At 46.5% G+C, this 22,695-nt stretch overlaps 1 protein-coding gene across 12 annotated transcripts in view; it reads right to left on the bottom strand.

Moving 5' to 3' along the window:
• Nucleotides 1-12,523: 12,523 nt before the first annotated feature.
• The window catches only part of WNK2 (WNK lysine deficient protein kinase 2), a 117,288-nt gene continuing 107,116 nt past the window's right edge, over nucleotides 12,524-22,695 (bottom strand). For 9 of the 12 annotated variants that reach the window (XM_059141253.1, XM_059141257.1, XM_059141259.1 and 6 more), the window contains one exon: nucleotides 14,902-15,463. In XM_059141253.1, the coding sequence (XP_058997236.1) occupies nucleotides 15,134-15,463 (330 nt within the window). In that variant the 3' untranslated portion in view covers nucleotides 14,902-15,133. Of the gene's footprint in view, nucleotides 12,728-14,901; nucleotides 15,464-22,695 lie in introns of those variants that run through there. The other 3 variants (XM_059141262.1, XM_059141266.1, XM_059141261.1) reach the window with 2 other exon arrangements.

Below are 22,695 nucleotides of genomic sequence, written 5' to 3'. Positions count from 1 at the left end.
CTGTCCGTATAGGGTCAGAGGATCCGCTGAGGTTCTGGGTGCTTAAAAGCCCATCCCAGGTCCCACCTCTGATTTCTTAAGACTTCACACTGAGATGTGGATAAGGGCTCCATTGTGGTGTAGAGGAAGCGCGTTAATTTTCTTCTGATGACCACATAATTGCACAGAATGAGCAGGAGCCTGTGAGAACAGGACAGTTGGAGGCCCATTCCTTCTTTTGAGCTCAGCATCTAAGAAGTTTTCAAAATACACTCTGAAGTTATTTTCAGAGTTTGCCAAACACTTTTGGGAAGAAAAGACATCAGAACCAGATAATATATTTGCTACAGTTCTAAGTGACACCCATTAAAAACAGGGCTCACCCTCCCCACAAAGGCTCCCCAGCCCTCAAGGGAATCAGGAGCATGGCCTGCTGCTGCCTACAGGCCTGGCCCCCCTCTAAGCTGGGCAGGTGCGGGGCATTTGTCTGCTGGTTCTGATGGGTTGGCCTTCATGTCCCACACAGGGAACAAAGACTTCTTTAGTTTTCCATGTGGGTGAGTGACATCTCTTTCCCAGGCCAAGGGAAGCAAGCAAGAGGACCCTCAGATTTCACATCAGAAGGTTGGGCAGGGTACAGACCTGGCTGACTTCCACAGTGAACATGACAGCCTTGTTGCTGAGGTCACAGGGTGAAGCTTGTGGCCCAGGCCAGCCTACAGACAGTCTGCAAACAGGCTGGAACAAAGTCTTTGTTTGTTTGGGGGAAATGTTCAGATATCTGTAAAGGGGAGAGTACAGTATAATGATGAGCCCACGGACTCGTGATCAGATCCACAATGACCAGCTAGTGGCCTGTTTTCCCACCTGCTACAGGCTGACCTGCATTCTCTCAAAATCCGTTTGCTGAAGTGCTGACCCCCAGAACTCCAGAATGTGACTTTCTGTGGAGATGGGGCCTTTACTGAGGTGATTAAGGTAACATGAGGCCATATGTGTGCATCCTAATGCAGTGTGACTGGTGTCCTTGTAAGAAGAGATGAGGACACGGACACTCACAGAGGGATGACCAGGTGAGGACTCGGGGAGAGGACAACTGTCTGTAAGGCCAGGAGAGAGGCTTCAGGGGATACCAGCCCTGTTCACCCTGCATCTTAGGCTTCTAGACTGTGGAACTGTGAGAAATACATATCCATTTTTAAAAATGCCCCATCTGTAGTTTTGTTTTGACAGCCCAAGCTGACTGACATGGTCTCTGCTGTCACCTGTGCCCTTGAGGGTGTTGCTGAAGCACATCACAAACTTCGTGATTTTTTTTTTCTTGCCTGTGGTGTTTTTAAAGCGTTCCAGTATTCTGTGGGGCTTGTTGTGGCTCGGGCCAGACTGAGGGCCTGGGCTTCCCTGAGTGGGGAAGGTGGGGATCAGGTGAGAAATGACCCGCCTCCCACCATCCACATTAAGAGCGCGCAGTGTGGTGTGTTCACAGAGACACACACACACGGGCAGCAGCACTACTAAGAGAGGGACTCCTCCCTCACCACCAGCAGTACCTTCTTGTCCCCCTGCCATCTCCTGCCCCCACCATAGGCAGCTGCTGCTGGGCTCCCCATCACCGTCGGTTCGTGGTTGCCTGAGTCCGGGATGCAGGGAAACACCAGCCTCTGCTCTGCGGTCCAGCGGCTTCGCTCTGCACACCCCGAGATGTGTCCATGGTGCTCGGCACAGCAGTGGGTGATTCGGCCCGGCTGCTGGGTTGGTGCCCTGCATCTGTGACCTCACCTGCGGGTAGCTGTCGGTCTTCCCGGTCCTGGCTAATCGGGAGAAAGAAAGCTGGTGTGAACAGTGGTAATCAAGTCGCCGTGCAGATTGATGTTTGCGTTTCTCTTAGGGGGACTGCTCAGGCGTTGACTGGCTGGGTCACAGGGTCAATAGCTCTTTCATTAGCGGCAGATCATTTCCTCGCTGCTGCGCTCCGCACTGCCCCCTGCGGTGTGAGCGCCCCACCTCCTTGACATGCTTCCAAACTTGGTGTGGCCAGTGTTCTGCTTTTAAGCCATTGCAGTGGTGTGCGTTGGTATCTTACAGGGTTTTTATCTGCATTTCGGTGATGAGTATTGGTTGAGAAACATTTTTATGTGCTTGTTTGCCATTTGTATCTTTGGTGAAGTACTTTAAATTCTTTTCTCATTTAAAAAAATTGGTTTATGTTCTACTTGTTGCCTTTTTAGAATTCACATGTCAGTCTGTGTCTTATCTTTCAGTCTTTTACCACTATCTTTGAAATGTTTAACTTTGATAAATTCCAGGTCATCAGTTTGTTTTTTTTAATTTGCCATATTTAATAAATCTTTGTCTGGCTTCTCATTTCTTTTTAAAGTCTGACACTTTCAGATTTTATATTTGGAAATGATTCATTCTGACTTGATTTTTGTACTTGGTTAAGTATGGATCGAAGTTTTATTTTTATTTTATTTTAGTGGGTATCCAACTAATCCAGTACGATTTATTGAAAAATTTGTCCTTTCTTCACTGAATTGCCTTTGTGACTTATGTCATGCATGTGCAGGTCTGTTTCTGAATTCCTTGCTTTGTTCCATTGGTTTATTCTCTTGCTGCATTAGTGTTGTAGACTTATGATATGTTTTAAAATCCAGTAGTGTTTATCCTCCAGCTTTGCTTTGCTTCAAAGTTGCTTTGGCTGTTCTAGGTCCTTTGCACATTCCTACATGAATTTTAGAATCAGCTTTTCAGTTTCTCCATAAAAGCTTAATGGAAGTTTGGTTGAGATTGCATTGAATCTGTAGATCAATTTGGAAAGAATTGGCATTTTAACAACATTGAGTCTTCCAGCCATGAACTCAGGATGTTTCTCATTTGTTAGAGTTTTTTGTTGCGACTTTATCTTTCAACTTAACGTTAGTTATATAGGGCTTTCATATCTTTTGTCAGATTTATCCCTAAATATTTCATAGTTTTTGGTGTTATTATTACTGGTAATGTAATACTGGTTAATTTTTGAAAGTTGAACTGTCCATGAATTACTGGGACAAATTCTACTTGGTCATATAGTGCTGCCTTCACTTAGCTAAAATCTTATTTAGATTTTTTATGTCTTTATTCAGGAGGGATATTGGCTCTAGGTTTTGTACAGTTTTAATATGCCTTTGTCATAGAATGTGAGCAGCAGAATTATCGGGAAGAATTCGTGTAGGAAGAATTTGTGTAGAATTAGCATTATTTTTTCCTTAAATATCTAGGAGAGTTTACCAGTGATGCCATCTGTGCCCAGAATTGGTGGTGCTTATTGTTTTTTTGTTTATGGGAAGGTTTTCAACTATGAAGTGGACTTATTTCACAAATACAGGGCTATTCAGGTTATCTGTTTCTTTTTAAGCAAGCTTTGGTGATACATGTTTTTTAAGTAATTTGTCCATTTCATCTAAATTGTCAAATTTATTGGCATAAAAGTATTTATAATAGTCTTTTATAATGCTTTTAATATCTATAACTAGTCTTGGTGTCACCTTCCATTTTTGGTAGTGGTAATTTATGTCTTTTTTCCTGATCAGACTAGCTAGTAGTTTTTCAGTGTTAGAGTTTCTCACATATCAGGCTTTAGTTACTTTGATATTCTTTATTGTTTCCCTGTTTTCTATTTTATTGATTTTTATTACAGTTTTATGCTTACTTTTGATTTAATTTTTTCTTCTCTTAGGTAGAAGATGAATCACTTGATCTTCCTTTTTATCTTTTTTTCTAATAGAGGCTTAGTGCTCTCTGTTTCCTCCCAAGTCCTGGTTTAGCAGTATCCCACCAATTTTGTTATGTTGTATTTTCATTTTCATGAAGTAAAATTTTTTTTCTGACTTTCTCTCTGATTTCTTCTTCTATCCATGGGTTATTTAGAAGTATGTTATCTCATTTCCTAATATATGGGTATTTTCCAGAGATATGTTCTTGATTTCTAGTTTTAATTCAATTGTAGTTAGAGAACATCATTTGTATGACTTGAATACTTTGGAATTTATTGTCACTAATTTTTTTGCATAGTATATAGCCCATCTTCATAACATAGATTATGTACGCATAAGAAAAATGTATGTGTTCTCCTGTGGGTGGAGTGTTTTAGGAATGTCCATCAGACCAAGCTGGTTGAAAAGGGTGTTCATGTCTTCTATGTTCTTGCTGATTATTACGGTCACTCTGCAGAAACAGGAGGCACCTCCACCCCAAATTTGATTCAGATGTTGAAACAGATGATGCATACGTGCGTGTGTGTACAAGCATGTGCACACCCACACAGACATACACAATCTACCCATTAGGAGAAGATGAAAAGGTTGTTACTCACATAATGAGGCTTTCAGGTCCAAAATGGATTGAGAGAGCATCAAAGGACTGGATTGGGGTTTTGGTTTTTTTTCTAATTCAAGTATAGTTAATGTATAGTGTTACTGTTTTCAGCGATACAGTATAGTGATTCAGTAATTCTATATATTATGCAGGGCTTATAATGATAAGTATACTCTTTATCGCCTTTACCTGGTTCACCCATTTCCCCCACCCCCAACCGTCTCCACTCTGGTAACCATCAGTTCTTCACAGTTAAGAGCCTGTTTTTTGGTTTGTTGCTCTTTTTTCCTTTGCTTTGTTTTTAAATACCATGAACTGAAATTATATGGTATCTGTTCTTCTCTGACTTACTTCACTTAGCATTATACTCTTTAGATCCATCCATGTTGTTGCAGAAGGCAAGATTTCATTCATTTTTAGGCTGAGTGAAAACTCCATTTTGTGTCTATACCACATCTTCTTTATCCATTTGTCTATCAGTGGACATTAAGAATGTTTCCACAATTTGTCTGCTGTAAATAATGCTGTGGTAAACACACGGGTGCATTTATGTTTTTGAATTAGTATTTTCATATTCTTTGGGTAAATACCCAGTAGTAAATACCCCTACTGGGTCATAGGGCAATTCTACTTGCAGTTTTTTGAGGAACCTCTGTCCTGTTTTCCACTGTGGCTGCACCAGTTTGCATTTCTACCAACAGCACAAAGGTTACCTTTTTTCCTACATCCTCACCAACACTCGTTTCTTGTGTTTTTTATTTTAGCCACCTGGACATGTGCGAGGTGATGGCTCATTATGGTTTTGATTTGCAGTTCCCTGACGATTAATGATGGTGACCATCTTTTAATGTGTGTGTTGGCCGCCTGTGTCTCTCCTTTGGAGAAATGTCTGTTCATAACTTCTGCCAATTTTCAATGGGATTATTTGCTTTCTGGTGCTGAGTTTTATAAGTCTTTTGTATATTTTGGAGACCAGTCCTTTATTGGGTATGTCATTTGCAAACATTTTCTCTGATTCTGGTAAGTTGTCTTTTAGTTTTATTGTTTCCTTTGCTGTGAGGAAGCTTTCTGTTTTGATGAAGTCCCAACAGTTTACTTTTGCTTCTGTTTCCCTTGCCTCAGGAAACATACCTAGAAAAATGTTGCTATTGCCAACATCAGAGACATTACTACCTATATTCTTTTATAGGATGTTTCTGGTGTCAGGTCTCACATTTAGGCCTTTCATCCATTTTCAGTTACTTTTGTGTAATGTGTGAGAAAGTGGCCCAGTTTCATTCTTCTGCATGTGGCTGTCCCAGCAGCACTGCCTGTAGTTCTCACAACACCGTTTGTCGAGGAGGCTCTTCTTCTCATTGCAGTTTCTTGCCTCCTCTGTCAAAGATGAGTTGACCATATAATTGTGAAATTATTTCTGGGTTTCTCTTCTGTACCACAGATCAGTATGTCCGTTTTTATGCCCGTACCATACTGTTTTGATTACTATACCTTTGTAGTTCAACTTGAAGTCTGGAATTGTGATACTGCCAATCCTTCTTTTTCAAGATTCCTTTGGCTATTTGGGGTCTTTTGTGGTTCCATACAAATATTACAATTTTATTTGCTCTAATTCTGTGAAAAATGCTATTGGTGTTTTTGATAGCAGTTACATTAATCTGTAGAGTGCTTGGGGCAGGATGGACATTTTAACATCATTTGTTCTTTCAGTCCGTCAGCATGGAATGTCTTTCCATTTGTTTAAGTCATCTTCAGTCTCTTTTATCAATCTTCCATGTTCCTCAGGAGTACAGGTCTTTCACTTCCATGGTTTAGTTTATTCCTAGGTATTTTATTCTTCTTGGTGCAGTTGCAGACAGGCTGTTTTCTTAATTGCTTTTTATGCTGCCTTATTATTGTGTAGAAATGCAACAGATTTCTGTAGATTGATTTTGTATCCTGAGACTTAATTGGTTTATCAGTTTTAGTAGGTTTTGTGTGTGTTTTGGTGGAGTCTTCAGGGTTTTCTGTCTGTAGTCTGTCATTTTCTTCCAAACCAATTTAGATGCCCTTTATTTCTTTTTCTTCTCTGACTGCTCTGGCTAGTCCCATGTTGAGTTAAAGTGGTGAGAGTGAACATCCTTGTCTTGCTCCCGACCTCAGGGAAGAGCTGTCAGTTTTTCCCCATTGAGCATGATGTTTGCCGTGGGTTTTTCATCTGTGGCCTTTATCATCTCCAGGTATGTTAGCTGTAAACCCACTTTGTTGAGGGTTTTTTCGTGCTTGGGTGTTGAATTTTGTCAAATGCTTTTTCTGCATCTGTTGAAATGATCATATGGTTTTTGTTCTCTTGTTCTCTGGTTCGTACATTCTCTTGTTGATGTGACATGTCACGTGATTTCCAAATACTGAATCACCATTGCAGCCCCAGGAATAAACCCCACTTGATTGTGGTGAATCATGTCTTTGAATGTATTCTTGGATTCGGTGTGCTAGTATTTGTTGAGGATCTTTGCATCTATGCTAATAAGAGGTACTGTCCTGTAGTTCTCTGTGTGTGGGGCATCGTTAACCTGGTCCTGGTTTTGGATCAGGGTAATGGTATCCACACAGAAAGAGGTTGCAAGTTTCCCTTCCTCCTTTATTTATTTACTTACTTATTTATTTATTTGAATAGCCGGAGAAGAATAAGTATTAACACTTCTATAAATTTCTATAAAAGTTTGGTAAAATTCACCTGTGAAGCCATCTGGTCCTGAACTTTCATTTCGTTGGGAGTATTCTATCAATGGCGTTTTCATTGTTGGGGATCCGTCCGTTCAGATTTTCTGTTTTTTCCCCGATTTGGTTTTGGGAGGTGGCTTCTTTTTCTTGGGATTTATCGACTTCTTCTAGGTTGTCCAAACTGTTGGCATGTCATGTCCCATGCTCCTCTCTTACGTGGTCCTTTGCATTTCTGTGCTATTGGCTGTTACTGCGCCTCTCTCAGGTCTGACTCTGAGCCCTCTCTCTCGTCTGTCTGCCTCTCGATGAGTCCGGCTAAGGGTTTATCGATTTGTTGATCTTTTCAAGGAACAGGCTTTTGGTTTTATTGATCTGTTCTGTTGGGTTTTTCTTAGTTCTCACTTATTTCTACTCTAATCTTTCTTATTACTTCCTTTTAGTGGTTTGGGGTTTTGTTCTTCTTTTCTAGCTCCCTCCAGTGTAAGGCTAGGTTGTTTGAGATTTTCTGGCTCCTTGTGGTCGGCCTGTAGTGCTCTACACTTCCCTCTTCCAACAGCTTTTGCTGCATCCCGGTGATTTTGGACCGATGTGTTTTTGTTTTCACTCATTTGTGGCCATGCACTTCTTGATTTCCTCTGATTTCTTGGTTGAGCCACTCATTCATTGTTGAGTAGCATGTTATTTTTAGTTTCTACATATTTGTGTTCTTTCCAGACTTTTTTACTTCTGGTTGATGTCTACTTTCATACTGCTTTAGTCAAAAAAGATTCATGGCATGACTTCAGCCTTCCTTAACTTGTTGGAGACTTGTTTTGTGGCCTACTATGTGATCTGTTCTGGAGAAGACTCCGTGTGCACTAGGAAAGAACGCGCATGCTGCCGTCTGGGGATGGAGTGTTCTGAATATATCTGTTAGATCCATCTGGTCCAGTGTGTCATTCAAAGCCACTGATGCCTTGTTGATCTTCTGTGTGGCTATCTCTCCACTGATGTCAGGAGGGTGCTCGAGTCCAACCAGACCAGATGTCTGCTCCTAGTCCAGGGCTGGGGCCGTAGCTGGACTGTTGTGTGTGGTTATCATCCCCTCTCCCTGGGCTGATGCTGGCCTCTGTTGGCGCTGCTTGCATTCTCTCAGGGTTTTGGTGCTGTTTTGGATGGTTCTGGCCAGGTGTGTCCCGGCCAGGTGTGTCCTGGCCAGGTGTGTCCCAGAGGGGCAGGACCCTAGGGGAAGGCAGAGATAGTGCACATAGTGCCCTCTGGCTCTACCAGAGCTAATCTCGCTGATTTTTAAATTTCCAGGTGTTAAGACCCACTGATTGTAAGAACTTATAAAGTCAGTACCCTCTGGTTTTCTAAGCCAATGTTTTGGGGATTCATCTTCTTTGTGTGGATCCCCCATGCCTGAGGTGCCCGGTGGAGGATCTGCTTCTTCTCCCTCCCAGGACATCTTTCATCTGTGGTACAGTAATTGTGGCCTTCTGGCTCCTGACCACATCTCTGCCCTTCCTACCCCTTCATTGTGGCTTCTTCTCTGCATTTAGCTATGGAGAGTCTTTTCTGCTTGTCTTCAGGTGATTTTCCGGGTTATGATTTACACCCACGTTGAGTGTTATCTTGGTGTATCCTAGGATACTCTGTCATCTTCCCTGGAACTCTGGCTTGGGATTTTGATGGTGGCTTGGGGTAAGGTCAGAATGAGGGCTTCCCCTCCTGGTGTGACTTTGCCATGGGTGCCAAGGGAGGGGGCGCCTGAGCTTCTCATCTGCTGCCCAGACGTGCCCAGAAGGGAAGGAGGGAGGACAGGGCTTAAAAGTTGTCAACAGTCATACATCAGAGTGCGATCAGACTTTATTATGGTGGTTTTTTATTCTGTCAGTTGAGAGAGGGACACTGAAATATCAGAGTGCGATCGTGGATTTGTCCATTTCTCCTTGCAGTTGTGTTTTCCTTGTATATTTTGAAACTCTTGTTATGAGCATAAATATTTTGAATTTTAGGTTTTCTTGATGAGTTGTGCCCTTTTTATTTATGAAATGATCTTTTTCCTCATAATAAGGTTTGCTCTGAAATTTACATTGTTGGATATTAATAGTCACTCCTCTGACTGATGTTAGGATGGTGCATTTGGGCAATTCTTTTACCTTAGCTGTGTGTCTTTATGTATAAATAGGTTTGTTGTGTGCAACATTGGTCGGTTTGTTAATTCAGTCTGACAATTTCTTTTATTAAAGTGATCAGACCACTTACATACCATTACAAAATGTGTCTGTAGATAGGGTTGGGCATCTCATCTTGCAATTTGGTTTTTCTCATCTGCTCTGTTCCCCTTTCTTCTGTCTTCTGTGGTTCTTTGTGTTTGAGGTCTAAACCAAGAGCTTTGTGGTCCTCAGTGTTGGTGTGCTGACCAGCCCCACACAGATGACCTTGTGTGTTCACCCCTGACCACTGTCAGTGGTGTTTTAGGGTCAGGGAGGGATGCTGACCTCCATCTCCCCATGACCTGATGTAGGTGCCAGCAAAAGGAGCAATGGGTGATTCCTTTCAGTTTTTTGCTAGAAATAGGTCTTAACCCCACTCTTCCTCCTGTGCGTGTATGTGTGCACGTGCATCCATTTGGTATTCACTTAGTTTTAAGATAATGTGTGTGTGCAAGTAGAGACGAGTATAGTTTCCATTGTACCAACGGCTTGTATATCAAAACAATTTAATAAGCCATGTGTCCCCAACTGAATGTTTGTTTCCAGTATTCATATGTTGCTGGCTGCACTGGGGTTAGGGCCTTTATGGAAGTAATTAAGGTCCAGTGGGGCCTCATGGGTGGGGCCCTGATCTGACAGATCAATGCCCTTATTAGAAGGAGAGAGCAGAGCTTACACACTTTTGGCAGGTGCACACAGAGAGGCCAGATGAACACAGAGCAAGAGGGCAGACACACACCAAGAGAGGAGTACTCAGGAGAAACCAGCCCTGCCCACACCTGGTCTTAGACTCCAGCCTCCAGAACTGGGGGAAATGTGTGTATGTTGTTTAAGCTGCCCCATCTGGTATCCTGGGATGGCAGTCTGAGACACTGTTTTCCAAAAAAACATAAGTCAAGGCTGGACTCCCAGGCTAGACTGCAGAATCATTTATGATCTAGAAACATAGTGCTAACATGGCATAGCCGGGGTGCTCAGAACCCTGGGGGATGCTTTCTTCTGTTTTACTGGGTTTTCCAACATCACAGAGAACGACCCAGCCTTTTAATAAGATGCACATTTCAGAACTTAAGCTTGTCAGCCCAGAGCAGATGCACACAGACCATGGCAGGCGCTGCAGGAGAGTGGGGCGGGGCGCTCTCTGGGAAGAATGAGAATTGGAAGCAGGGTCTGCAGCTCAGCACCTAGGCCTGTGGGAAGAGCTTGGGTGAACCTGGACAATGGTGCCATTCCTGTCCTGGAACAGTCTGGGCTGGGCCCAGGGGCTCTGGGAACGCACCCTGTGTGGGGCAGGTCTGTTCCAGTTCAGAAACCCTGTAAGCAGCGATGAGCAGCTGCAGCCACAGGCTTCTGCCCACAGCTCACCGTGCAACCACTGTGCTTGTTGAGGATGGTTCTGGGATGCGCCTGAATTCTCCCTTGAGGGGCTTGAAGCCAAGTGTGACAAGTAAGATGTATACATAGGAACCTTGTGGGGTCTGGTGAGTGGTTCCCACCAGCCTTGTGACAGAACTAAGTGCGGGGGAGATCCTGAGGGCTTGAGAGGGCCAGAGAGGAGTCCTGGAGCAGCAGGAGAATGAGGGTGGGCAGCCCCAGGGGGCAGAGGCGCCCAAGCAGCCACGTGCAGGGCACATCTAAGGGGAGGCCGGCACAGGGAATCTCAGACCTGAGATGGGGGGCTGGGGCTTACCCTGGGAGTTCCAGAGACCTGGGTGTGCAGGGCCCCCTGGGGTGGCAGCTCGCTCATGGCCATCACCAGCCTGTCCCCCAACTTGTGCTCGCAGTATGGCGATCGAGAGCTGCTTCTAGAGGGCAGTCCCCTTTGCAGGAAGGACCCTGCTGCTCCTCAAGTGGGCGTAGGGCAGATACTGCTTCTTGGGGTCCCAGGAACTAGGGGTTGCCAATTAGGGAATGTGGGTAAACCCTCACCTGAGCTGTGGTGTGAAAGGTGTTCCATCCCAAAGTCTCCCTTGTGCAGAATCATCCTCCCCCACGGGAAAGGAGTCTGGGTGCTGTCTCCTTAGATTCTTACGGAACCCTTGGGCCTCCCAGGTCCTTGTGTCCAAGTACTGTTGGGAATGAGTGCCCGCTGGGCCTCCAGCCTTCTGCCCTCGTCATGTTTACCATTAGCACCTACTATGTTACTTGCTTAAAGGGATGAAAAGGTAAATTGTGCATTACTAGTGCAGTAGAAACCTAGGACCAGCCATGACGGGGACAAAGAGAACCTGAGGAAAACACAGGATGTTGCTCCGTCCAGCTGCGTGCTTGCCTGCTCTGCTCCCTCGCAGACAAGAGCAGGGACTGAGGCCCAGATGCGAGCTAGGCCCAGGCAAGCCGACATGAGCAGGGCATGCAGAGCTGGAGAGAGCTGGGGTGGAGAGTCCTCATGAGTGTCCCCAAGCCACATGCACAGGTCCCCTGCAAAGCCCATGCTGCTCTGCTTTCATCAGCCAATTGGACAGGAGTCTTGTCACAGGCTGATCTTTTGTCATGATGAACAAATCCCCTGTGACAACTGTACCCTGCAGCATCTGGGGCTCTGGCAGCAGCTCGCCCCAGGTGCTGGTAGCCCTGCCCTACAGTCACCACTGGAGGAAGCACTAAGTTGTCATCCAAGAGGAATGACAGCAAAGCTGCAGTTCCTCATCCTGATGAGTGGGAGCCCTGAGCTGGGCTCCAGCGTGAGCCCCACCCCCCCCAGGCCAGGCCACGCTGCAGCCTCTCCACTGCAGGACTCTGAGGCTGCTTGCAGGCTTCCCTTTTTTCTTTTGGGGGTGCAGCCCTGCCCTGCCATTCGCTGTGGCTACAGGTCTCAGGCTGCTGTGGATGCCCACGCTGTGCCCCAAGCATGAGTGTCGAGCTTCTGAGACAGAGCAGGGGAGCCCCCAGGTCAGCAAAATGAATGGAGCTGTGTGTGCCAAGGGCCACATGTAATGGGTGCTGCTGCTTGGTCTCCTAGGGCCTGGTGCTGCCAGAAACCAGGGGTCACCCTGGTGTGATGGGGAGGGTCCTGGAAACGGTCCTCGTGCCTGGCTGCTTCTGAGCAAGGCGGGACCTCATCACCTGTCTGGCTTGTGCCGGCTGCTGTCCCAGCCTGAGGACCCTGGGCTAGAAGGTGCACTATAAAGTGCTACGTAACCGTGCAAGTTTCCCACCACACCAGGAACTTCTTGGTCAAAGGCACCCCCAGACCTTGTCCTGCTGCATCGTCCCAGGACATGTTCCAGCACCCCTCACTCACTTCCTACTGTCTCAGGCCACTGGATAGGACAGAGCTTGAAAAACCAAAGTCCCCTTTCCCCCAAAATATTCTTTATTCTTGCATTACGTCTGTGTTTCCAGTTGTGAATAAAAAATGCTTAGAAAGTGGTTACAAAACAGCGTGAACTGGACACGAGGCGTGGACTCGCCTTCTCCACGTGTGACGACATGGGGCCTGGCGTCGGGGTCGGGCTGGCCTGCCTGGGCTCAGTCGGGCTTCTCACTCTCAGAATCTAGAAAACAAAACCGCCACAGCTCATTACAGGCCCAACTCGTCACACAAGGCCCTGGAAGGTGGAACAGCGTGGCCAGACGGTCATCCTCCCATAGGGGAACCGGTGGCCTGTGACCCCCACACTGTGCAGGCAGACCCCAAGCAGCTTCTGCCATCGGGCCAGCTTCTGCATGGAGCCACTGCCCAGGACCAGACAGGGCCTGCTGGCACCTGCATGTTTGCAGTGCCGAGCTCCTTGGGTGCAGTGAGAGAAGCCGCAGCCCTGAGATGCCCCAGCTCTGCCCAGGCCAGTGTCAGATGAGGCACCAGATGGGGCTGTGGGGTCTGCACTGGTTCTGAAAAGGGGGTCCCCTCCCTCCGACAGCATGGGCATAGGGCCTGACTACCTCTTAGCTGGCTGGGCCAGGAGGCACTGTAAACCTCAACGTGAGTGTGTACAGGGCGTGGGCAGGAGCGCAGACCACCGAGTGTGATGCCACCGAGGGTGGGTCGGCTGCAGAACGGTACCAAGGGCCATGAGGGCCCTCCCCAAACTTGCATGTGCTCCAACCTTCACGTCCTCGCCAAGCCTGCATTCCCAGTGCAGATCCAGGAGAAGGTACAAAGGCGCTCACCTCGCCCCAGCTCTCCAGCCTGCTTTGTGCAAGTCAGTCCGTGTGGACAGGGGTCAGAGGCACCAGTTAGTTGCCCATGAGTCACACTCTCCATGGGCTAGAGCCCACTGTATGTCCAGAGTGGCAGAAAGCCAAGCAGATAGGCCTGGAGGCAGCAGACCTGGGTCCTCAGGTCCTAGGCCACACCTGGCAAGCACCATGTGCCGAAAATGGCAGGGCGGGGGTGGTGAGTCGCACCTAACAACCCACTGGATCCCAAGCCAGCTGAGCACACACCAGATGTGGCTCCTGCTGGGGACCCGGACCCCACCATTCAATCCAACGTGTCCTCACAGCCACCCTGGCCTCTGGGAGCGGAGTGTAAGGCTGCGCCCAGGACAGCCTAGGAGCCTGGATGCTTTGACATGGGCAGAGGGCAAGGAAAAGATGTTGTTCCACACTGTTTTCAAGCAAAAATGTTTATTTTTCTCCTTTATATGTACAATCTCTTGGGGATTCCGTGCCACTGACCATACATGTACGAGGCCAGACCCCAGATCTCCCCTCTGGTGCAGCAGTGAGTTAGGGAGAGCAGGAGAAGGCAGCTTCCACCCCCTCAGGAACCAGGTACATGAAATTCTACACCAAGGGACCCAGGGCACGTTACAGAGAACAGAAATCTCTTATTACATCATCGTGCCCTGGCAGAAGACTGCGTAATCACCTAGAAAACTCAATTCTAACTGAATTGATGGAATAATCCACGTAAAATCACTCAGCCCATTCTCGTGAGGTCCCACAGTACGGCGGAACGATACAGTTCACAGAAGGCCCAAGCTGCCTTCTGAGGGGAAGTGAAACTGTCTCGGCCATGAGGAGCAGGGATTTCAGCTCCCTCCTGGGGCTGCATGGTGCCCATCTGGGAGGGGTCCCACTAAAACCTTCAGGGGAGGGGTTCTCCTGGTCCTGGCAAGGCCACCTGCACGCATACAGCAGAGTGAGACCCAGGCCTCCGTGCAAGTGATGCAGGAGGAAGCACAGCTAGCAGGAGGGTCGGCGGAAGCCCAGAGCTCAGGGGCCTGTGTGGTCTCTGCAGGGTAGGTGGCCTGCCTGCCCCCCACTGGCTTTGGGTCGAGAGGGTGTGCCTGCTCATCTAGCATTTTCCAGCAGGCTCTGCACAGCCAAACACAGCTGCTTTTATTCCTTCCTGAGAGACTGGCTGCCGCCAGCAGCACGCTCCCCCAGGAAGCACACAGCCCCGGGTAGCCTGCTGGCAGCACCCAGAGCACTACTGCTGCTGGAGGCCGGGGGCAGGGGGTGTCCGTCTGTCTGCTCTCAGGGACCAGAGGAGCCCAAAGAGACCTAAGAGAGATCTAAAGTCAGGCTTTAACTTCAGATTTATAAACTGTTTGTATTTCTGCAACTGGAAATGGGCGAGATATCAAAGCACAAGCCAATTACCAAAATGAAATACAATTTTTTCAACATATGATTTTCTTTTTTTTTAAACATCTCTTTTCATCAGGGAACAGAAAAGCTGGAATTCAAGGCACTGGACTTCTGCAGGGCGATTACAACGTTCTAGCCATGGATTCAAGTACAGGAAGTGGGTGCAAAGGCTGTAGGTGTAGAGCACGGAAACGTAAGAGGGAGCAGGTGTGCAGCAGTCAAGGAAGCAAGCATCGCCCGCGCGCCGGCCCCTCGCCAGGCACCCATGGGCAGGCGGGGCAGGACTCGGAGGCTAAGCCGCAACCTGGCTCCTCCAGACTGTTCAGTTCCGCGCATGCCAGCTGACAAGTGGTAAGAGAGCGCTATGTGATTCGCAGTCTAGGGCCCGGTGCGCTGACCACAGGCGGCTGCAAGTACGCAGGCAGTGCAGGCACGCCTGCTGCCCCCAAGCCCAGCCTGGGGGTGGGGTTCGGGCTGCCGACCTGGGCTGCCCAGGGCCCCCAGGACACTGGAGGTGGGAATAGGATTCCGTACTGGCCCAGAGGCTGGGCACAGGGTGGGGCTGGTAGGCCGGAAAGGGCAGTACCTGGCATGGGCAGGGCTGGGGCGGTTCCAGGAATGGCCGCGGTGGCTAGAGGGCTGGGCGCTGGGGCCAGACAAGGTGTCCCCACTGCTGCTCGAGGGGCGTTCATCTACGAGACAAGAAGAGGAAGGCACATGTGGCTGCCAAAAGCTGGCCTCCCCAGGGATCCCCACAGATGCTCTCTCCTCAGCAGAGAGTAGTCTCAGGACCTGCTACGGGGTGTCTTCTAATGGCTGATACCAAAGCGACAGCATGGGCCAAGAAGCAGTCTCCCCAAAGCCGCAGCCTGGCCACCTCCTGGCCCGGCTGTCCGTGGGCCAAAGTGGACCCTGTGGGCACAATGAGGAACTGCACACCCCACCCCAGGGCTTTTTATTTGACCGGTCAGGGTCTTTATGGAAGGACCTGAGCACAGGAACTCATGGCAGGGCAGGTCCCCCTCTCTCCACACCCCAAGGGAGGAGCAGCACAAGGATGGGAGAGTGAGTAAGGATGGGTGGGGAGACCAACAGAACCAGGACACCGAAAACCGAGGCCACGGAGATTACAGACCAGGAGCCTTCAGTGCCCGAAGTCCAGGCAGATCGAAGAAAGCAGCTGTGAAAAGAGCACAGCCAAGTGGAGTCGGCCCCAGAAATGCAAGGGTGCTCTTCCCGGGGAATATCGCTGCCTCTTGCCCCAGTCACACCGTAAGGAAGAACCCCGTGTGATGCTCTCCGCAGACACAGGGAGGGCAGCTGAGGAGTTCCGCGCTCCTTCACAGAAGGCGCAGCAGCCAAGGCCAGAGCATGCTTCCTCCGTCTGTGAGGGCCTCTCTGGAACCTGCAGCCAAACCTACGCTGCAGTGAAATGCCAAATGCGCTTCCCCTATAGCTCGCCCTGCTCCTAGTCCACGCTGTGTGGGAAGTCGCAGCCAAGGCAAGAAAAAGAGCAGAGCCAGAGATTAGAAAAGAAAAAGGAAAACCATCCTCACTTGCAGAGGACAAGATTGTGCTTGGAGAAAACTCAAAAGACTATACAAACAGATTTCTAGAACAAGCAAATGTAGCAAGATGGCAGGATACAAGATACAAAGTTCTATATACTAGCAATATACAACTGGAAAATGAAATTTAAGAACAATACAATCTACTTACTTATTTTTAAAGATTTTATTTGAGAGAGAGAGCGGGAGAGAGGGAACAAAAGGAGTGGCAGAGGGAGAGAAGCAGGCTTCCCGTGGAGCAGAGCGCCCGATGCGGGGCTCAGGGCCAGGACCCCGGGATTATGACCTGAGCTGAAGGCAGACGCTGAACGACGGAGCCACCCAGGCGCCCTGAAAAATCAAATTCTTGAAGAAGATGGACATTGGAGTTTGTACCCTCCTCGCTACTAAATATACTACAAAGCTGCAGTGCATCGGGGGTGTGGTACTGTCATAATAGTACCGTCATAATAGTGAAAGAACAGATCGATATGACAGTTCAGAAGTCGACCTACACATATAAGGACCATGTGACCCATGTCTGTGCGATGCAGTGTGGGAAAGAAGGCGCTGTAAGAGCCAGATGGACATATGGGACGGGGGGATCCTGGCACCTCCATCAGACCACAGGCTTTCAGGCCTCAGTGCAGCAGCCCAAACAGTGAGGCTTCTAGGGAAAAACACAGAAACATAGAGAATATCCAGATTTGAGAGATGCAAAAATCCCTAATATAGGACAGAAAAATTAAATCATGGGATGAACTGGACCCCAACAATACTAAAATGTCTGCCATGTCACTTTCAGCATTGAAGAAATGAAAGACAAGCCACAGACCGATAGAACGTATCCATGATGTGTACATATGTGAAAGAACATACAATGAACTCCCACAAATCAATAATCAAGAGATAATTCAACTTTTAAAAGGTAAAGATCCCTGACTAGGCTCTTTACAAAAGCCAGCAAGAATGTGAAACAGCACTCAAAGACCAATGGAAACGTTCTAAGAGCAATTTCTAGGCCTCTATTTTGTTTTACAGGTAAATTTTCATATAAAACATCTCATATAACTTAAAATTTTAAAAGATAAGGCAATATAAAGGAAAACAAGGTGAAAGAAAACAGAAACTGTAAAATACTATGTGAAAGAAAGACAAGCCTGAGAATTTTTGCAGAGAGCGAGGAACTTCTAAAAAAGGACATAACAGACTTGCAGGGAAGATGGTGGGCCAGGAGGATTCTGAGCTCACCTCCTCCCAGGGTACTCCTGGATAACACCCCCATCAGTGTAAATAGCCCAGAAAGTGACCTGAAGACTGGCGGAACAGACTCCACAGCAAAATGCAGAGAAGAGGCCTCATCAAAGCAGGTCAGCAGGATAGAGACGCTGCCTGGCTCCAAACAGACCGAGGACTGTCTGCAGGAGGGAGGGACACCCCAGGGACAGAGAAAGGAGGGAAACAGACCCAGGCGCAAAGAACCCGCACGAAAATCGGGGCGTGGGATGGGGTGGGGTAAAATTATGCCAGGTCTTAGAATCAGCAGGGCATAACACGGGAACTTCAAAAATCAGCCAGCCCAGCTTTGGAGAGCCTGGAGGGAGAGGAAACGGATTCCTGGCCTTGAAGAGGCAGCACAACAAATGGCCCTGCTGTGACAGCCTTGGAGCAATGGTCTGAAGAACATTCGCTTCTACGAGAACACTCACTAATTTCACAGTGAGTGCCACAGGGGCAAGGACATTTGGAAGACTTTCCAAGAACAAAAAAGATTGTAGATGCTATTCCCCTCCCTAGATACATGGACACCTCTGGGAACCAGGGCAGCAGGAACACTTTACCTTCTTCCCGCTAATAGCAGCACCAGCCTGCACCCAGCTGCAGGTGCCCCCCCCCCTCCAACCTGGCCAACTTCTGCACGGTTTTGAGCTCCTCTGATACCCTCTACAGCACAAAACTTGCTAACACTGCACAGCCTGCCCCTCCCCTGCATTCTCCTGCAGACCTGCCCCTCTGGGACACACCTGGCCGGAACCATCCAAAGCAGCACCATAACCCTGAGAGAATGCAAGCAGCGCCAACAGAGGCCAGCATCAGCCCAGGGAGAGGGGACGATAACCACACACAACAGTCCAGCTACGGCCCCAGCCCTGGACTAGGAGCAGACATCTGGTCTGGTTGGACTCGAGCACCCTCCTGACATCAGTGGAGAGATCAGCCACACAGAAGATCAACAAGGCATCAGTGGCTTTGAATGACACACTGGACCAGATGGATCTAACAGATATATTCAGAACACTCCATCCCCAGACGGCAGCATGCGCGTTCTTTCCTAGTGCACACGGAGTCTTCTCCAGAACAGATCACATAGTAGGCCACAAAACAAGTCTCCAACAAGTTAAGGAAGGCTGAAGTCATGCCATGAATCTTTTTTGACTAAAGCAGTATGAAAGTAGACATCAACCAGAAGTAAAAAAGTCTGGAAAGAACACAAATATGTAGAAACTAAAAATAACATGCTACTCAACAATGAATGAGTGGCTCAACCAAGAAATCAGAGGAAATCAAGAAGTGCATGGCCACAAATGAGTGAAAACAAAAACACATCGGTCCAAAATCACCGGGATGCAGCAAAAGCTGTTGGAAGAGGGAAGTGTAGAGCACTACAGGCCGACCACAAGGAGCCAGAAAATCTCAAACAACCTAGCCTTACACTGGAGGGAGCTAGAAAAGAAGAACAAAACCCCAAACCAGATGTAGATGGGGTGTAGAAAACAAATACAGTAAAAACACAGTAACTGGGGGTGCCTGGGTGTCTATGTAGGTTAAGCAGCAGGCTTGATTTAAGCTGGGGTTTGATCTCACAACGCAATGTTGGGCTCCATGCTTAACAAGGAGTCTGCTCAATATTTCTTCTCTCCCTCTCCTTCTATCCCCTTCCCCACCTCTCTTTAAAAGAAATCTAAAAAAAATACAGTAACTGAAATTTAAATCTCAGTTTACAGGGTTAATAGCAGTATAGACACAGAGAATAATTTAGTGAACTAAAAGACCTGAAGGAAATAATCCAGAATAAACTGTCAAGAGAGAAAAAAATGAGAAAACATGTAAGAGACCAAGGATAGACTAAAAGACCTTATATATGGACTGGAGTCTCAGGAGTAAAATAGGGGCAGGAGAGTAGGTCAGCAGTATGGGAAGAAATGAGGAAATGGCAGAAAAACACTCAAATTTGACCAAGAAATGAAACTGTAGAGTCCAGGAGCCCTATGAAGTCTATGTAGAATAACAATGTGTATTTTTAGGCATCTCGATAAATCTTCTGAAAATGAAACTAGCAGAAGTCGGAAGAAAAAGAATTCTCTTCAAAGCAACACACTGGAAGTTCACTTAAAAGAAGAATAAGGGAGGACAAATAACAAGAGAATGATAGTGTCATAAAGCTGAACGTCATCGCTAACCTAGAATTCTATACCCACTAGAAATGTCCTTCAAGACTGACAATGAGGGGCGCCTGGGTGGCTCAGTGGGTTAAGCCACTGCCTTCGGCTCAGGTCATGATCTCAGGGTCCTGGGATCGAGCCCCACATCGGGCTCTCTGCTCAGCGGGGAGCCTGCTTCCTCCTCTCTCTCTGCCTGCCTCTCTGCCTACTTGTGATCTCTCTCTGTAAAATAAATAAAATCTTAAAAAATAAAAAAAGACACAATGAAATAAAGAGCTTTTCATGGGGTGCCTTGGTGGATCCCACTGGTTGAGCGTCCAACTCTTGGTTTCGGCTCCAATAATGATTTCAGGGTTGTGAGACGGAGCCTCATGTCAGGCTCTGCTCAGCGGGGAGTCTGCGTAAGAGTTTATCCCCCTCCCTCTGCCCCTTCCCCCACTTGTGTATGGGTGCTTGCTCTCTCAAATGAATCTTTTTTTTTAATGATCTTTTTTAAAAGTAATTTTTAGACAAAAACTGAGGTATAAGTCACTGGTATACATATGTTAGTAGAAATTCTGAAGGAAAAAGCTCCTAGAAGGAAGGTTAGAGGCAGGAAGAAATAAAAAACAAAAGACAAAAAACAATAAATATGCAGATATAGATGAATATTGACTGTATAAAAGAGGTATTTGGAGACTGAAAGTTGACATAGAATTGAAAAAAATAAATGTTAGGAGGGGGAGTAAAAGCAATGAGAAGTGTTCTACTGGGTATTTTCCCCAAAGATACAGATGTAGTGAAAAGAAGGGCCATCTGTACCCCAATGTTTATAGCAGCAATGGCCACGGTCGCCAAACTGTAGAAAGAACCAAGATGCCCTTCAACGGACGAATGGATCAGGAAGATGTGGTCCATATACACTATGGAGTTATGATGCCTCCATCAGAAAGGACGAATACCCAACTTTTGTAGCAACATGGACAGGACTGGAAGAGATTATGCTGAGTGAAATAAGTCAAGCAGAGAGAGTCAATGATCATATGGTTTCACTTATTTGTGGAGCATAACAAGTAACATGGAGGACATGGGAGATGGAGAGGAGAAGGGAGTTGAGGGAAATTGGAAGGGGAGGTGAACCATGAGAGACTATGGACTCTGAAAAACAATCTGAGGGGTTTGAAGTGGCGGGGGGGTGGGAGGTTGGGGTACCAGGTGGTGGGTATTAGAGAGGGCACAGACTGCATGGAGCACTGGGTGTGGTGCAAAAATAATGAATACTGTTATGCTGAAAATACATAAAAAATAAATTAAAAAAGGCTATGAGAAGTGTTTAATGTTCTTTCCACTGCCTTGGGAAATGGGTTAAAGAAAATTAGGCTGTGATAAAGTAAGGATTTATGCTATAGTATTTAGAATATCTAATCATTAAATGAACTGCAAGAGAAAGTAAAATTTCCAAGCTAATAGTGGGAGGGAAAAGAGTAAGAAACTAAATTTAACAAATTCTAAAGAAGACAGGAGAGGAAAAGGAACATGGAACAGATAGGACAAATGAAAATATATGATAAGATAATGGATTTAAGCTAAAATACACTGCCTTGAGGAAAATGGATTTGAACTGTGCAGGTCTGCTTTTATAAGTAGATTTTTTATAGTGCACTACTGTAAATTTTTTTCTGCTATTTTACGATTTCCTTTTTTCTTAGTTTACTGTAAGAGTACAGTATATAATACAACGTAGAATGTGTGTTAATCAACTGTTATTGGTAAGGCTAGCAGTAGCTAAGTTTTGGGGAATCAAAAGTAATATGCGGATTTTTGACTGAGCAGGGTGTGAGTACCCGTAAGCCTTGTATTGTTCAGTGGTCTGTATATGCAATTACATTGTGTGAATGGATAAAATTTAAAAGTAGAATCAAAAAATAAAACAACCGAAGTTATGTGCTTTTTACCAAAGATACATCTAAAACAAGGATATAGAAGTACTGAAAGTAAAGGATAGGAAACCATACCACGTGAATAATAACCCACCAGAACTAGCGTAGCTACCGTAATTTCAGAGAAACTAGATTTAGAGGCAAAAGTCATTAAGAGATACTTAAAGTCACGAGGACGATGAATAATAAATCTCAATTTGAATATAACTGATAGCATGGCCTCAAAATATATAAAGGAAAAATCAGAAATACAGTAGGAAATACACAAGTCCACAACCACAGTGGGAAACTATAAAAATTCCTCTTTCAGTGATTGATACAATATTCACGAATATAATACCTCAGTACAAATGACATAAGCAAAACGGAGTAGGCACCTTTAAACTTCCATCCTTCCACAGAAGCATTGAAAAGAACCAGGAAGTATCAAAACCAACTTTTTCAGAATTCCAGAAAGCAGTTAAAGGTTTATAGCAACCAAACAGAAGTAAAGGACAAATCAAGAAAAAGGCAAATTTTTTGTTAAAGATTTTTTTGAGAGTGAGAGCACGAGCAGGAGAGAGGCAGAGGGAGAGGCAGACTCCCCTCTGAGCAGGGAGCCTGATGCAGGGCTCGATCCCAGGACCCTGGGATCATGACCTGAGTTGAAGGCAGATGCTTAACCAGCTGAGCCACCCACGCACCCCTAGGCAAACTTTATAAAAAGAAGAAAAGCACTTTGATGTTTTTACTGGCCCCAGGCCCTGCCCATCCCTAGCTTTATAGGCATCTTAAGGAGGGAAGCCTATGTTCCCAGTGTGGGAACCTGGTCCTTGGTTCTAGAGGGAGCAGAGCTGTTACTGCAGGTTATTACTGTTTTTTTTTTTTTTTTTTTTAAAGAAGCCAAGTACTTTTAAAAGATTTCTTTTTTTTCTTTCCTTTTTTTTTTTTTTTGAGAGAGAGAGAACATGATGGGGAGCGCAGAGGGAGAGGGAGAGAGAATTCCAAGAAGACTCTGTGCTGAGTCTGGAACCTG

Source organism: Mustela lutreola, chromosome 12, assembly GCF_030435805.1.
Source record: "Mustela lutreola isolate mMusLut2 chromosome 12, mMusLut2.pri, whole genome shotgun sequence".
In the NCBI taxonomy this organism is placed as follows: domain Eukaryota; kingdom Metazoa; phylum Chordata; class Mammalia; order Carnivora; family Mustelidae; genus Mustela; species Mustela lutreola.
This window is presented reverse-complemented; position numbering and strand designations above follow the sequence as displayed.